Source organism: Diabrotica virgifera, chromosome 2, assembly GCF_917563875.1.
Source record: "Diabrotica virgifera virgifera chromosome 2, PGI_DIABVI_V3a".
Classification (NCBI taxonomy): domain Eukaryota; kingdom Metazoa; phylum Arthropoda; class Insecta; order Coleoptera; family Chrysomelidae; genus Diabrotica; species Diabrotica virgifera.
The window spans coordinates 207,854,704-207,873,139 of NC_065444.1; the positions used below are offsets into that span (position 1 = coordinate 207,854,704).

At 35.1% G+C, this 18,436-nt stretch overlaps 1 protein-coding gene across 1 annotated transcript in view; it reads right to left on the reverse strand.

Moving 5' to 3' along the window:
* The window catches only part of LOC126880908 (zinc finger protein 271-like), a 148,043-nt gene continuing 129,607 nt past the window's right edge, over window positions 1–18,436 (reverse strand). Inside the window, exon 4 of the mRNA XM_050644983.1 lies at window positions 1–6,611. Within this exon, the coding sequence (XP_050500940.1) occupies window positions 4,987–6,611 (1,625 nt within the window). The 3' untranslated portion in view covers window positions 1–4,986. The remainder of the gene's footprint in view (window positions 6,612–18,436) is intronic.

The window sequence follows — 18,436 nt, forward strand, 5'->3', positions numbered from 1 at the left end:
ACAGTTGTCAAGAAGAATACTGCATTAAACTAACTCACTGAGCAAAAACGAATACAAATCTCTTAATTAACACGTTTCTTCAACTAAATATCTAAACGAAAAGTCTTATTTTATCACACAAGACACAAACCACGTAAACAATAAATGAGAAATTTATTATGAAAATTATTTAACGAAATTGTTTGGAGTAATACAAACAAGCTCCTCCCAATTTTGTGACGTCAGACTTAAACTGTCTGAAAAGAAAACGTTTTTTAAACGTTACTTTAACGTCATTAATCTTGCGTATTTAAAGTCACCTACAAAAGACGTCTATATGACGTAATTTTCAAATACGTGTATATATTCAACCAAAACTGACGTTTCCTCGACGTTATATGACGTCAGTTGGTTGCCTGGGATATCGACGTGTGGTAAAAAGTGTATTCTTTTCATACCATTGTAGATGGAGATGTGACATCAAATTTAAATTTGTCATTACTTTAATATGTAGGACAGCTTATTTTGAAGCGGAAATATTTTGTCACATTATCTAATTGCCACATTTATATACCAATGGTATTTCAACTGCAAATTAATTTTTTAATATCTTTGTAACTGATATCAAAAAGTTTGTTAGTTGAAAAAATTGACTTAACTGTACGTAATTGTTTTTAAAAAGTTTAAAAAGTTATTTAAATAATTTGAAGTTTATTGATCAATTTTTTTTAAATTATTCTTTTTATCAAAATTTAAACTGCTTTTTCTTTTGAATACTATCATTTATCTATATTCTGAAAGCTTACCTATCAGATGTTTAAATTTAGTTAATAAAAATATATGTCTATAAACTACGCAGACGATAGTCTGACTTTTATAAAATAAATGTTAATTTTTGTGAAATATTTTGTCTCAAAAAATGCAATGTTTCGACAGAAAAACTTTCCAAGATCCTCCTACTATTATCACTATAATTTTCAGGTTAAAATAAAAACCAATAATAGGCACAAATTTTATTTACACCGAAGGAAATAACATACAAACGAATATGTATAATCCATGAACGTTATAAATAACATAAAGACAAATATTTATAAAAAGTCTTTATTAACTTCATTAAGTTCCCTTTTGAATTTTTTATCGGAACGATAACTCGATATAAATCCCGGTACGAAGCAAGTTCTTTTAGTGTAAGCTTTCTTGGCACTCATATTTAAATAATATTAACCACCAAAACCAATAATCTTATATTAACTACGAATAATTAATTATTTTCGAAATTTTCACATTCACTCCAATGCAAAAGTAGCATCTATCTCTACGCCACCGCCGCCCTAGCGAGAAACCAAGCAAACAGGCAAAATCGTGTACAAAAATTTCAAGGTCGTCCTATCTCGATTCCTCTCCTCTGTGTAGGTCTCCATAATTACAGTCATCCGATCATAATACCAACATTAAAATAATACGATAATGCAATAGAGAGTTATCAAGTACTTCTAGGAGAATACGGTAACGTTATTTTAGAAATGGAGCATGCGCAGTATGAAGATTGAATAACGGAAATGATTTTAACGTTTACGGGCTCCGTTACGGTACGTCGAATAGCGGGCTTGAAATACGGTAACGTTAGAAGCGAATCGCACCAATTCGGCAAGACTCGGACATTTAAGTTCTGTTATGTGTGGTTATGTCATCTGTTCTTTGTTATGAAATTTTATTTCTGTACATTAATAAGGTGTTTTGTCCTTGTTTTCTTGGTTGATTGACCATCTGCTAACATTTGGAGTTAGTGGAAAGTTGGTGGAAAACATTTTATTTTCAATTTTTTTCTAAATCTTCGTCATTGCCCTCAGTACCTTATTGCTTGTTCTAAGATCTCTTCCATATTTCTTTAGAAAAATTTTGAAACCCAAATGATTCAAAACCAGGCAAAATTACAAAATATTATGTATCTTGGGTGAAAGAAACCAAAAATAGAAAAAAATTTAAACAAATTTAATTATATTTATATTGCTGTCAAATACAACATTTGACTGACAGCTACCAACTTTTAACGTGAAGCACTTGATAACTCTAAAATTACATATACGTTAAAATTTATACTGTAAAAAAATAGCGTTTACGTGTCAAAATAACGGATGGATAGAATTTTACTTGATAACTCTCTAATATATACAATAACAATCTCGCTACGTTAAATCAACATAGCCCTATATTCCGATCCGGGGATCATTCCTCGCTACTACCGCCTACTGCGATAACGATCATGGCAAGACCCACGTCACTACTGTGGCGTCCGCCTAGGCATAGTCCCACCTCACAAACGGTGCATCTTTGCCAAGCCAGCTAAAGCTCGTTCAATACGCGAGCAGCAGCTGTTGAGCCATGGTTAGTTAAATTCGCTAGCCACGACTGATGACCGATTTCCTCATTCTCCTGGTTCGCCTTAAATATGCTCTCGATGCCACTACTCCTTCGATTTCCCCCAGCGGTGCTATGAAGAAGGAATGCGCAAACACGGACACTCCATCGGTCGTCTCTGCTATAGCAGCTCATCGCTTGCCGAGGTATCATATCGTTACACGTGTTTGTGCTTTTATATCTTGAAAATCCTTCATACGAACGAGTTGTGCCCATGAGAACTTTTCATCACAATGCTTAAAAGAGTATTTTCTCAAGTATGAACTAAATCTACTGGGACTTAATTTCCATAAGGTTTGTGCGCGGTACTTTCACATGAAATTTCGCGAGTATGAACTCTTAAATGTCTTTTTAAATCATAATTCTTTGAGAATTATTGTTTCATGCAAATATCACATTTAAAAGGTTTTTCTCCGCTGTATATTTTTAAAAACAGTCTTTACTGTGGACTGTTTGGAGAAATTTCTGGTATAATAGGTTTCTCTCTGGTGTTCACTTCCATAGCGTCAGTTAAATACTTATTCAATTGACTAGTTGCGCCATCATCTTGTTTTAATACATATTATGTATATTACCCGGAATAATAACTAAATAACTTTATTAAACTCCACTACATTTCCAATACTTTTACAACTTTAAACGCTAAAATAAAACTATTTCTAAAATGTCAAACACATATGCTTATATAGATTTTATGACCTTCTAGACATTTCTGGATTATTCCATGACGTCTAGAACATTCTCGTACGTGACTACTGCTTCTTTCACGTTAAGGGACTTTTTCTATGTAGGATCAATCTACGGAACTGCCGTAACAATATATTATTATATGCTATATTACCCGCTTTTACCCTTTCAGTTATCTCTGCGCTCCTGTCGTTCGAGTTGTCTATTGTTACACCTAGATACTATTTAACCCTCATAACAGGCCAAATCGTAAAAATTATTTGTTTAAGTTGATATTTTTTTAAAAGTAAATATAGGCAAAAATAACTTATTTTTAAATTTTCTGCTAAAAATCTTGTCTAGAATAAGTGCTAGGTGAGAAATAGTGAAGACCGTCTACAGACGGTCTTGACGGGTTATGAGTAAAAAATAAATTTGGTAGATGTTTATTATAAAACAAGATTTATTAAGAAAAATAAGTATATAACATGTTATTTTTGATGGTGGTAATCCCAAAAACAATTTTTACCGACTGTGCCGCATAAATGGAGGTCATATTTGAAACAAACAAGCTGCGTATCAGATTTTTTACACAGCTTAAACCTTTTCTTGCCTTTTCGATCAACCCAAACTGGAAAATGGTTTTCACCATCAAAACGTACATCAGCAACTTGATGAACCGCTCTTTTTTCAACACCAGATGAACTAGTTTTACTAGAAGAACCAGGTTCACCATTTCGAGCTGATGATGGTCGACCTACATTTCGTTTTTCCTTGAACGAAACAAGGCCAGATTCTATCTCTTCACGGAATTGTGAAAGAGATAGAAGCCTCTCCTCTTCGCAACAGTTACTGTAATTATTTGCCTTTTCGGCACGTATAAGTTTATATAGTATGAATGCGTTTGTGGCCACCATGTCGACAAAATGATAGAATATCCGAATCATAATATTTCTGCTTTTAGTTCGAATGTCATATCGACCCATAAGGCCATCCATCAAATCGATTCCACCTATCAATTGCGTGATGTTTCGGTCGCTACATCATCCAAAACTAATGTTGAAGAAGCTGCTGGTTGATCAACATTATTAATATCCATTGACAAATTTATATAATTTACAAATGCATCAATTATCTCAGCTTCAAGCATTTCCTGAATGCAGTCGTCAATAACTTGTGATTTAGCCTCTGATACCTCGGATAGGCTGTAAGGCTTTTCAGGCTCAATACTATTATCAACATAGTCAGGATCCACAATACTATCGTCACTACTATAAATGCTATCGTCGATTTCAACGGAATCAATAAAATCGAATAATTGTGCATCAGACAATTCTTCCAAATTGATTTTGTTCTTATGGTTACGATTTAGACGATGCATCTATCACAGAAAAGAAAAATAATAGAACAACAGGAAAATAAGCATGTTCCTACGCACAAAAAGATAACAAAATTTCATACTGAAGGGGATATTTTTTATATGTAAACCCTGTAAACCGGCAAGACCGTCTTAAGACTGTCTTGGTATTTTTGTTTATAAAGCCTATTTACACAATAGTTTTTACTAAAATCTTATTATATTACTGAGACATGAAATATAATCTACTTACCATAAAATGATCAAGTTGATCACTTTGATCTAAACGTGTTTTTTGATGATTTAAAAATATTGTTTATGAAGAAATAATTTTCACTGCCATTTTATGGGATGTTAGCACTTGACTAACGATAACGATAATAACGTAATCGCGATGCAAGAATGTGTTTAGTTGTATCGAATAACGTCAAGGAAGGTTTTTTAAAGATGCATGTCGTTACTGTGGCAGCAAAAACCATTCGGTATAAGTTTTATAAGCTAAAATGCAAAGACCGTCTTAAGACGGTCTTGCCTGTTAGAGGGTTAAATATATCTTTGTAAAATTAGAGCAAATTATTGCTTGGCATATGACAGTTGTTTTCAGATAGATGTCTTTTTAAGCTCTTCTTTTTTGAAAATGTTTTGCTACAAATATCGCACGCAAAATATGGCGGCTTTTCTCCAGTATGTACTCTACTATGCACCTTTAAGTTGGAATATCGTGAAAACTGTTTCGTGCAAATTTCACATTCAAAATGTTTCTCTACAGAATGCACTACCATATGGCCTTTTAAACTAGAACTTTGTGAAAACTGTCTGTTGCATATTTCACATGCAAATGGTTTTTCACCGGTATGAACTCTTAAATGTGTTTTTAAATCATGACTCCTTGTAAATTGTTTCTTGCAAATTTCACATGTAAATAGTTTTTCTCCAGTATGACTTATTCTTAAATGCAGTTTTAATTGGGAACTCCGTGAAAACTGTTCGGCGCAAATTTCACATGCAAAAGGTTTTTCTACGGAATGTACTACCATATGTGCGTTTAAATTAGAACTTTGTCTAAACTGTTTGTTACATATTTCACATGTAAATGGTTTTTCTCCAGTGTGTACTTTTCTATGATCTTTTAAATGATTATGTCGTGAAAACTGTTTGGTGCAAAATTCACATGAAAACGGTTTTTCTTCAGAATGTACTACCATATGTTTTTTTAAATTAGAACTTTCTGAAAACTGTTTGTTGCATATTTCACATGCAATTGGTTTTTCACCAGTATGAACTCTTAAATGTCTTGTTAAAGCATAACTCCTTAAAAATTGTTTCATGCAAATTTCACATGTAAATGGTTTTTCTCCAGAGTGAGCTCTTAAATGTATTCTTAATCCGTCACTTCGTGAAAACTGTTTGGTGCAAATTTCACATTTAAAATGTTTTTCTGCAGAATGTACTGACATATGTGTGTATAATGTAGAACTTTGTGAAAACTGTTTGTTGCATATTTCACAAGCAAATGGTTTTTCACCGGTATGAACTCTTAAATGTACTTTTAAATCATAACTCGTTGAAAGCTCTTTGCTGCATATTTCACATGTAAATGATTTTTCACCAGTATGAACTATTAAATGTCTGTTTAAATCATAACTCCTTGAAAATTGTTTCAAGCAGATTTCACATGAAAATTCGCAAGTATGGACTTTTAAATGTCTTTTTAAATCATAATTTTTTGAAAATTGTTGCTTGCATATTTCACACTCATATGGATTTTCGCCGGTATGAAGTCTTAAATGTATTTTCAAATCGTAACTCGTTGAAAACTGTTTGGTGCAAGTTTCACACGAAAATGGCTTTTCACCAGTGTGGACTCTTAAATGTCTTTTTAAATCATAATTCTTTGAAAATTGTTTCATGCAAATATCACATTTAAAAGGCTTTTCTCCGCTATGCACCCTTGCATGTTCTTTTAATTTGGACTGAAATGGAAACTGTTGTTTGCATATTTCACAACTAAAACTTTTTAAAACCGTCTTTGTTGTAGACTGTGTGGGAAAAATTTCTGATATAACAGGTTCTTCTCTTGTGTTCACTTCCATAGCGTCAGTTAAATACTGATTCAATTGACTACTTTCGTGATCATATTGTTTTAATATATTACTCGGATCAGTTTTTATATCTTCACACGTAAAACCTAAAATCACATTTATCTATTAAATCATTGTTATGTAGCTTTTAGTGAAAAGTAAAATTATAAGTGTTCAAATTCACAAAAAAGTTCACAAAAGTGTAGTATTTTTCTATTTTACATTAATAAATATTTCCCAAATTATAATAATTCTTTTATAGGATCCGGCCCATACTGTACGATTAAAAACTTTGACAACATTGTAGTTATTTCTGCCATATAGAAAGCACGGGCGTATCTCTGTAACCGCTGCAATCTGAATGTGAACTTCAGTATAGTAAACCGGTGCCGTACCAAAAGGCTTAAGGGACTATCCTAGTGTAAATACAAAATGTATATACATACTTTTTTGCGAATTTCTAGAATAAAAAGTACTGTATTTGCATGAGCATTTATTATAAAAAGAAGTACAGATATGTAGAACAATTTTCATAAAAAAATATTGAAGATTAAACGATCTATGCGCCATCTACTGGCACCGTGAAAATAAAAACTCCACTGCTGCAGTGATTGAGACTAATAGAGATCCTGAAATATAAAATTTCAAAATGATTATTGAAATATAAGATATTTCCTATACCATCAACTACAATTTTTGAAAAAATATTAAAATTTGGAAAAATGACGAAGTGTTGAATTTTTTTTTAAATTAGCTAAAACATGATCAGTTTCAAAAACCGCGAAAATGACATTTTTTATCCGATCAAAAAACCCCTAGTTGATGGCATAGAAAATAACTTATATTTCAATAATAACTTTGAAATTTTATGTTTCCGGATCCCTATTGGTCCCAATGACTACAGCAGTGGAGCTATATTTTTATTTTCACGGCGCCAGTAGATAGCGCATAAATAGTTTAATTTTTAATACTTTTTAATGAAAATTATTTTACGTGTACTTCTTTTTATTACAAAAGGCTCGTGCAAATTTTCAAAACAATTGGTACAGGAAATTGGTACAGGAATTGGAAATCACATTTTTGGAGTCTATAAACATGCCAGTTATAATCACTATTGCTCTGGGTGCTATTCAAAACAGCTTAAACCCCGCTGGGCCTAAGCGGATTAGTGAAACTATTATAATAAGATGCTTAATAGCCCGAGAAGATTTATGAAGTACCTATAACTTGGGTATTTTAAAATATTTTTTCTCTCTCTAACTTATGTACCTACCCATTTGATTTCAGATTGATTTATATCAATTTCTGCTCTTAATATTGAAAATTAAGAGTTGGCGCAATGATAAGAATTGACCGTTAAATTGAAACGAATATATTCATATAAATTTTATTGAATTTGAGTGACATTATATTTTCCATAAGATGTGTGCGATGTCCTTTCCAAAAAAGTAGATACATATATAAATTTCGTAGTTTTACACTAGGATAGCCCCCTAAGTTTCATATCTTGACACAATCAATTACCAATGGGATCCACAACATGAAATAAAAACCCGAATACAAATGGCAAGACAAGCTTTTATGAAATTCAGACCGCTCCTATGTAATCGATACCTAAATTTCGAAATATGCTACAGAATGGTCAAATGCTACATACAGTCGGAAAAATGAAAAGATGAAAAGAAAAAAATGAAAGAATGAGTTCGTTCATGGGTATTCTTTCATTTTTCCTACTGTATGGTCCATCTTGCTTTATGGCATGGAAACGTGGACTTTGAAAAGAACATCAATCAACAAACGAATAAAATGCTATAAAACATTGTGAGATCCTTATGCATGCGTCCGATTTGGAGAGAGGTTATGTTGAGAGGCTTTTCCATATTAGAATATGTACACCCTATTCCACGAACATACGCCTGTTTTGGATTACTTCGACAACGAATATTTTACTGTGCAAAATAAGAAGAACGAAAGTAAATTGCAAATGACATTGTTGTTTATTGGAATAATTATTAGCGCCATTTACTTTCGTACTTCTTATGTTGCACAGTCAAATATTCGTTGTAGAAGTAATCCAAAACAGGCGTATGTTCGTGGAATGGCCCATAGTTAATTTCATCAACCCTCTGGTTTTGTTTAAATGAAACAAATCTTAAGAACTTATGCTGAACTCTCTCGATAGCTTGAATATGGGTGTTATAGTGTGGACACCAAACACATGAACAGTAATCTAGGTGAGGTCTCACAAGTGAACAATACAATATTTTTATGGATTGGATATTTAGAAAGTCTTTAGCACGTTTGTTCTAGATATTCTCAGAATGATAATTGAAAATGTCATAGAACATGTGAAAGTAGGTAATCTCTTACAGCCTTATTAATAAAAATTGCTTAGTCCGACGTTAGTCTCGGACTACTTAGTCCGAGATTAAGCGAGTACTAACTTCATTTTAAGATTGTCATTAATAAACACGGACTAAGCTCGGACTAACTAAACCTTCCTTAGTCCTAGTTACAACAAATTTATGTTGGTAACCCTTGCGAAAAAGAAGAAAATGTAGAGGATTTAACCTCTCTTTCCTCTAAACCGAACAGCTGTTCGGTCGGTGCCATTTCTGCATAAATTTTATTTTAGTTAATTTTTGTTGGACTTCGTTCTGAGAAGGTGCTACCTGGTGTGCTGGTGTGTTATATTTTATATTATTGTATTATTGTTTTGTATTTCATATTAACTGCTGTACCTTTTGAAAATCGGTATTTGACTTTAAATTTACCTTCTAATTCCTCTAAAGATTTTTTTATAATTTTGTATATTTTGATGTGACTCACAAGAGGAATATCGTTCCGCTGATTTCTATCCTCATTTAATTCGTCTATTAAGGCCGGCCGTTGTATGAAAGAGAGGTCCCCAAGTCGCAGTGCAACAGAGAGAAAAGATTCTTTCCCGAGAGATGCTGCCTCTATCGGAGAAATAACGCAATAGATATCTAAGCGAAGCCGCGGACTCCAGACTTTATAGTCAGCTGATAGTTTAGTATCAGTACAGAGAGGTATGCAGGTGCGGTCTCGCTAAGATGACTCGAAATCGTTTTATATATGAGGTGCGAACTTTTCGTTTTCTAGGAGGTTTAAGGACGGGGTCTCGCTGAAAATTTTACTCGGATAAATACTGTGCTCGTATCTCGTGGTAAAATTTAAACCAAAAGTATTGGAAAAATCTATTTCGCATATTGGTTCATCATAGTTTGTTACCTACTTCTCATGTCCCAATATTATAAAATTATACCAGGGAAGAACAATTATATCACTCAAATTTGTCTAATTGTCTAATTTAGAATGAAAATGTAATTAATGTTTAGAACATTTAATGAAAGCTTATAACCAAGGATGGTACTAAAGATGAGCAATTTGGTCCGTCGGTCTGCCTGACCGCGAATATAACTCCTCCGTCACTGTACCAGGTAGAATAGCGAATGAGGTGTCGAATGAAAGCCTATAATCCAAGGATGGTACTAAAGCTGATAAATTTTACCAAGGCTGTCTGTCCATCTGTCCGTCCGACCGCGAATGTAACTACTCCGTCATTATGCCAGGTAGAATGACAAATGAGGTGTCGAATGATTGGTTATAATCCAACGATGGTACTAAAGATAAGCAATTTGGTCCGTCGGTCTGCCTGACCGCGAATATAACTCCTCCGTCACTGTACCAGGTAGAATGACAAATAAGGTTTCGAATGAAAGCTTATAACCGAGGATGGTACTAAAGATGAAAAATTTGACCAAGGCTGTCGGTCCATTTGTCCGTCCGACCGCGAATGTAACTTCTCCGTCATTATGCCAGGGAAAATGACAAATGAGGTTTTAAATGAACGATTATAATCCAACAATGGTACTAAAGTTGAGCAATTTGGTCCGTCGGTCTGCCTGACCGCGAATATAACTCCTCCGTCACTGTACCAGGTAGAATGACCAATAAGGTGTCGAATGAAAGCTTATAACCAAGGATGGTACTAAAGATGAGAAATTTGACCAAGGCTGTCTGTCCATCTGTCCGTCCGACCGCAAATGTAACTTCTCTCCGTCATTATGCCAGGGAAAATGACAAATGAGGTTTCTAATGAACGATTATAATCTAACGATGGTACTAAAGATGAGCAATTTGGTCCGTCGGTCTGCCTGATCGCGAATAGAACTCCTCCGTTACTGTACCAGGTAAAATGACAAATGAGGTGTCGAATGAAAGCTTATAATCCAAGGATGGTACCAAAGATGAGCAATTTGACCAAGGCTGTCTGTCCGTCGGTCCGTCCGACCGCGAATATAACTCTTCCGTCACTATACCAGGTTGAATGACAAATGAGGTGTCGAATGAAAGCTTATAATCCAAGGATGGTACTAAAGGTGAGAAATTTGACCAAGGACTTCCGGTTTTACAAATGGGACCGGAAATACTGTTTTAAAGTCACCGGAATAGTAAAAGTGATATATTATTCGACGAGCCTTCGCAAGGCGAGAACATATATATACTTCCGGTTTCATGAGTGTCTTTCCGTCTGTCCTCCTACATACAACTCCTCCGTATTAATACAGATATAATGACAAATAATGAGGTTTCGAATAAAAGATTATAACACAAGGATGGTATTAAAGATGAGTAATTTAACATCGGACTTCAGTTTTAGAGTTGCAACCGCAAGTATCTGTTTTAAAGTGACTCAAAGTATGATATTAATGTAAATGAATATGATCCAAAATTAGTAAAATCGTATATGAATCGACGCAAAGTTACACGAAGAGTTAAAATATCGACTTCCAGTTCTACTTTCGATTACTTTGGATGAAAACCTAGGACTTACGAAGTCCAATTACTTGTTAACACATGCTCTTGTGAACATGAACGGAAAGAAATAACACGAGTAGCGTTCATCAGCAAATCATCAACGGCTGATAGCAAAACTCTACGAAACTATATATACGTTATAGTCTAAGATCCGAATATAGGTCGACCTGCACCCATCTGCTTTCCGGATGAGACATTTTTTTTATTAAATTTCATACATAGACAAAAACGACTTGCATGGCTTGCCTATCAAATTCGTGTCATAGCTATCCTTAAGGTGGGGTGAGCTTAGAGTTTGAAATAAATATTTCAAGCATATTTTTTTGAATTTTTTTTGAACTTATAATAGAATTCTTAAAATCCCATGGACTGATCGGGTCACAAATGAGGAGGTCCTTACAGAAGAATGGGGAAAAACCGAGAAGTATTAACCACCATCAAATCTCAAAAGTTGGAATACTTTGGACACATTATGCGAAATGAATCCAGATATGCCTTCCTACAAGCCATTCTGCAAGGAAAAATATTTGGAAAGCGAGGTCCAGGAAGAAGAAGAACATCCTGGTTAAAGAACCTCAGAACCTGGTTCAACTCAACATATGTGAAGCTTTCCTGCATTGCTGCAGATGAAATAAAGATTGCCATGCCATGGTGATCGCCAACATTCGTCACGGACAGGCACAGCAAGAAGAAGAGGATAGAATTATTTTATTTTTAAATTAAATAAGCATATTCACTATAATCGTTGATTGATATATTGGACGGCCTCTAATATCTCAATCAACGCTATAATTCAATGAATTAAAAAAAAATAAGGAAAAATATTAAAAAATAAGCCAACGCTCAGTGAATCATGTGAAACGAAAAGATCAAAAATATTTTATTAGCTTTATGAGTATTATGAGTTTATCGAGCATAACTCTGTCGAGTTTTTTCAGTTATAACGATTTTTGACTTTTTGGTATTACTCAGAAGTCAAAACAACCAAATTTTTGCTCACGAATGGGTGAAAATCAACATATTTATTATAATAAAAAATAAGCATAAACAAAAAAAAATTGTATGTGCAATTTGTTAGCACGTTAAAAATTCGGTTAAAATTCACATTCTTATTCCAGTCAAAACACAATAATTAACAAGTCGCTGATGTGGCATTTCGATCATCGACCGAGAAACACATTAAATTTTTATTACTGGTGTTGATAACGTGAACGGTATCAAATATCACATCGTGGGCAGCTGTATTGATTTTAAATAATAAAAAATGTGGCAGAGTCTCGATGAAGAGTTATAACGCCATTGATGATGATGATGAGCAAATACTTTTGAAATTACAAAAATGAATAGGTTTTTTTGTATTACAATCAAGATTATCGTTTTCAGGACAAGCAATTATCATCACAAATAGGATGTTTTGAACAGGGTTATTCAAAGCAGAGTGCTGCATGCACGATTTTTGAAAGAACTCACAATTGGAATTCGATATTTGGTAATCGAAATTACAATTCATGCTTAAATTTAATTGCTAATCACTATTTTCGTACCAAAAACCGGTTTAATGGCGATTGCTATAATAGCCCTATCTATACCTATAACCCATCTGCACACTAATGGAACGCAGATTCAGATAGAGCGCGTTAAACAGTCTTGCTACCTGGGAACTATTATAAATAATGAGCATTAGAGCAAAAAAGTTGAAAATGGTGGAGGTATTTAGCATCAACGGTTCTCCTTTAAAATCAATATGACGGCTAACCCTTCAGCGGAATTCAGTCGCAATTTTAAATTTACACCACTATTGACCTCCCCTAAAGGTTAGAATTATAAAATTTGGGGCAGCTCGGAAACAAGATTCAATTCAATAATTATGCTCCCCCACCCCTTTTTAATATATTCCCGCTAACTCGGAAAATATCAACCGCACGAAAAAAATTGTCAAAAAGAAATAATTGTAGGAAATCATATTTGAAACAATTTTAAATATTCGTAAAAAAAATGAAAGAGATCAAAATTCAAAATTATGTAAAAGTTAATTCTATCTACTAAGTTCTATTTTTGTATTATAGGTACCTACATTTTTGTCGTAAAACTCATAATTAACGAGACAATTCAATAGTTATGCTCTAACTCTAACCTCTAACTGTCACTATTTCCCCCCATAACTTGGAAAATATCGACATCATAAAATAGTTATTTTCCTAACTAGTGCGGAAAGTGATAACTTCACGCACGAGACTGTCGTTGACCCGAACGACGCGATAGCGGAGTTCGGGCAGGCATTCGAGTGCGAGGAACACACTTTCCGCACGAGTTAGGAATAATATTTATTCTAGGGCCTACGTTTGGAAAAAGCCACAAAAAAAATAGAGTTATATCAATTTTTATTTAGAAGTGAAAATACACAAATCAATTATTTGACAAGGTTGTCAAAAACAAACTTTCAATATTAGTTTATTGCATGTATTATAATATATTATAATGCAATATTACAAGGTATTTTACTTTCCCGCAAGTCGTGCGTGAAAGTGCAACTTTCGGAAACGAAATGCGTGCGTGAATCTTGAGTACCATGGTTGGATTATAACCGTTCACTGTACACTCGTCACCTCATCTGTCATTCTGCCTGGCATAATGACGGAGTAGTTACATTCGCGGTCGGACGGACCGATGGACAGACAGCCTTGGTCTAATTTCTCATCTTTAGTACCATCCTTGGATTATAAGCTTTCATTTGACACCTCATTTGTCATTCTACCTGGTACAGTGACGGAGGAGTTATATTCGCGGAAAGGCACACCGACGGATCAAATTTTTCATCTTTAGTACCATCGTTGGATTATAACCATTCATTCGACACGTCATTAGTCATTCTACCTGGCATATTGACGGAGTAGTTACATTCGCGGTCGGACGGACCGATGGACAGACAGCCTTGGTCTAATTTCTCATCTTTAGTACCATCCTTGGATTATAAGCTTTCATTCGACACCTCATTTGTCATTCTACCTGGTACAGTGACGGGGGAGTTATATCCGCGGTCAAGCAGACCGACAGACCAAATTGCTCATCTTTAGTACCATTGTTGAATTATAATCGTTAATTCGACACCCCATTTGTCACTAATCCTGGCATAATGACGGAGTCGTTACATTCGCGGTCGGACGTACAGATGAACAGACAGCCTTGGTCAAATTTCTCATCTTTAGTACCATCCTTGGTTATAAGCTTTCACTGGACACCTTATTGGTCATTCTACCTGGTACAGTGACGGAGGAGTTATATTTGCGGTCAGGCAGACAGACGGACCAAATTCGTTGGAATATAACCGTTCATTCGACATCCCTTTTGTCAATCTATCTGGCATAATGACGGAGTAGTTACATTCGCGGTCGGGCGGACCGATGGACAGACAGCCTTGGTCTAATTTCTCATCTTTAGTACCATCTTTGGATTATAAGCTTTCATTCGACACCTCATTTGTCATTCTACCTGGTACAGTGACGGGGGAGTTATATTCGCGGTCAAGCAGACAGACGGATCAAATTGCTCATCTTTAGTACCATCGTTGGGTTATAACCGTTCATTCGACACCCCATTTGTCAATCTACCTGGCATATTGACGGAGTAGTTACATTCGCGGTCGGACGGACCGATGGACAGACAGCCTTGGTCAAATTTCTCAACCTTAGTACCATCCTTGGTTATAAGCTTTCATTCGACACCTTATTTGTCATTCTACCTGGTACAGTGAAGGAAGACTTATATTCGCGGTCAGGCAGACCGACGGACCAAATTGCTCATCTTTAGTACCATCGTTGGAATATAACCGTTCATTCGACACCCCATTTGTCAATCTACCTGGCATAATGACGGAGTAGTTACATTCGCGGTCGGACGGACCGATGGACAGACAGCCTTGGTCTAATTTCTCATCTTTAGTACCATCCTTGGATTATAAGCTTTCATTCGACACCTCATTTGTCATTCTACCTGGTACAGTGACGGGGGAGTTATATCCGCGGTCAAGCAGACCGACGGACCAAATTGCTCATCTTTAGTACCATTGTTGAATTATAATCGTTAATTCGACACCCCATTTGTCACTAATCCTGGCATAATGACGGAGTCGTTACATTCGCGGTCGGACGTACAGATGAACAGACAGCCTTGGTCAAATTTCTCATCTTTAGTACCATCCTTGGTTATAAGCTTTCACTGGACACCTTATTGGTCATTCTACCTGGTACAGTGACGGAGGAGTTATATTTGCGGTCAGGCAGACAGACGGACCAAATTCGTTGGAATATAACCGTTCATTCGACATCCCTTTTGTCAATCTATCTGGCATACTGACGGAGTAGTTACATTCGCGGTCGGGCGGACCGATGGACAGACAGCCTTGGTCTAATTTCTCATCTTTAGTACCATCTTTGGATTATAAGCTTTCATTCGACACCTCATTTGTCATTCTACCTGGTACAGTGACGGGGGAGTTATATTCGCGGTCAAGCAGACAGACGGATCAAATTGCTCATCTTTAGTACCATCGTTGGGTTATAACCGTTCATTCGACACCCCATTTGTCAATCTACCTGGCATATTGACGGAGTAGTTACATTCGCGGTCGGACGGACCGATGGACAGACAGCCTTGGTCAAATTTCTCAACCTTAGTACCATCCTTGGTTATAAGCTTTCATTCGACACCTTATTTGTCATTCTACCTGGTACAGTGAAGGAAGACTTATATTCGCGGTCAGGCAGACCGACGGACCAAATTGCTCATCTTTAGTACCATCGTTGGAATATAACCGTTCATTCGACACCCCATTTGTCAATCTACCTGGCATAATGACGGAGTAGTTACATTCGCGGTCGGACGGACCGATGGACAGACAGCCTTGGTCTAATTTCTCATCTTTAGTACCATCCTTGGATTATAAACTTTCATTCGACACCTCATTTGTCATTCTACCTGGTACAGTGATGGAGGAGTTATATTCGTGGTCAAGCAGACCGACGGACCAAATTGCTCATCTGTAGTACCATTGTTGGATTATAACCGTTCATTCGACCCCTAATGTGTCATTCTACCTGGCATAATGACGGAGTAGTTATATGCGCGGTCGGACGTACCGACGGACAGACAGTCTAAATTTCTCATCTTTAGTACCATCCTTGGATTATAAGCATTCATTTGACAACTTTATTCGGCAAAAATATTTCTTGGGGATTTTTTGCGGGGATATTTTGTCAAAAAAAATTGTGGGGATTATCTGTCCGGGATTTTTTGTGGGGATTATTTGTCCGGGGATTATTTGTGGGGATTATTTGTGAAGACTATTTGTGGGGATTTTTTTTCCTTGGATTTTTGTCCGGGGATAATTTGTGGGGATTTTTTGTCCGGGATTATTTGTCCGGGGATTATTTGTCCGGACCCCTAATAAACTCATATTTGTCAAGTACCGAAATTTCCTAAGGAAAGTTTCAAACGGGCCATTACGCTCCTGAATTTTTGATGTTTATTTAATTTTTTTCGTAGCGCCATCTTATACATAATTGCTACATTAACATAGCTTAGATTCTTACAGATTCCTATACTTTTTGTGTATTATATGTACAAGATTTACGTTTCACATGCCAATTTCTATTAATTCCAGAAATTTATTTTAAAAGTACACCACGCAAAAAGTACTTTATTAATTCACATTTTTTTAACGTTACATCCTTCCGTTACATATAGGCTAGTGCTAAACGGACTTTTATCATGAAATTCATTTAAATACTTGAGTAATTTAGATATAAACGCTCTTATATTTATTGATAAAAAAGCAAAACTTTCACATTTTTTTATAAACAATACACAACAGGTAGGGTAGCAAAAATATGGCTGTAATTAGCGAGATATATTGTTAGTAGGTTAAGCATTTTTCGGTATACATATATGCTCTAGATTATGAGTGGTGTACTTTATAAAGGTGATGTGATCGCCTATACTTGTAACATTACCAATGGCCGGCCTTAATTATCTTAAATCATTAATAAAATAATATCTCTCCATTATCAATAATAACATAATAATGTTATTATATATTTATTATACAAGCAAGCAAAAGCAAATAATGCACTTAGCAAGTTTGTAAGGTTATGAATACAAAACGTCAAGTTAGTCTCGGTTTAAACCTACTATTACCTCGGATTAAATTTTAGTCCGAGACTAGAGAGGGTTTAGCTTAGTCCATCGTTAGTCGCTGTTTATTAAGAGGCCTGTGTACCAGCCATAAAAATGAGTAAACGGGGCATAAAAATGAAGGAAAACGGCTTAACTGAAATAAATAAAATTTTGGGTTTTGCTTAAAAAAAAAAGGCTTTTTATCGCTCTGTTTTTATATTTTTGAAAAACCAAAATTTTTTTTTGTTAATTTGAAAATGATACGTTTATTTAAAAAAATGCAGCAGTGCGGCGTTTAATATGATTTTTCTTAATATATGAACTAATAATGTATTCAATAAAAATGAATGTAAGTCCTACATTCCATGCTTCAAAATTTTCAAAAAAATAATGACCAAATCAGAAGACGCTCGAACTTTCCAGCGGATCTGACAACGTCGATGTGAGGGAGTCGCCGTTAGCGGCACTGTCTGGCTAATGTTTTTGATGTTAGAAAAGGATATTGCAGTTTGATTATATTAATTATCGTCTGGCGCGTGCCACCAAATTACGTTCGTCGATTACAGAGTTGGCTGTCGGGATTTTTAGTTTTTTCGTATATTGTGTTAGTTGTTGTGTTTTTAATTATATTAATTAATAATTTTCTGTTGTTCATTGTGTGAGACTAAGTGTAAAAAGTAGTGTGAAAAACAGTTTTAATTATAGTTTGCTTTACAAACGAAGACCATGGGTCGCGTAAGAAGAGACGAGAGAAACAAAAAGAATAAACGATTATGTGTATCGACGGTTAGAAAAAGTGTACGAAAAAGATGCAAGGCGATAGCTAGGTAAGTTGTAATAACTTTATCATCTCGAACTTTATTGTTGATGTAATAAAACGTAGCAAGAACGTATTTGTTATTTATGGCACCTGTACACT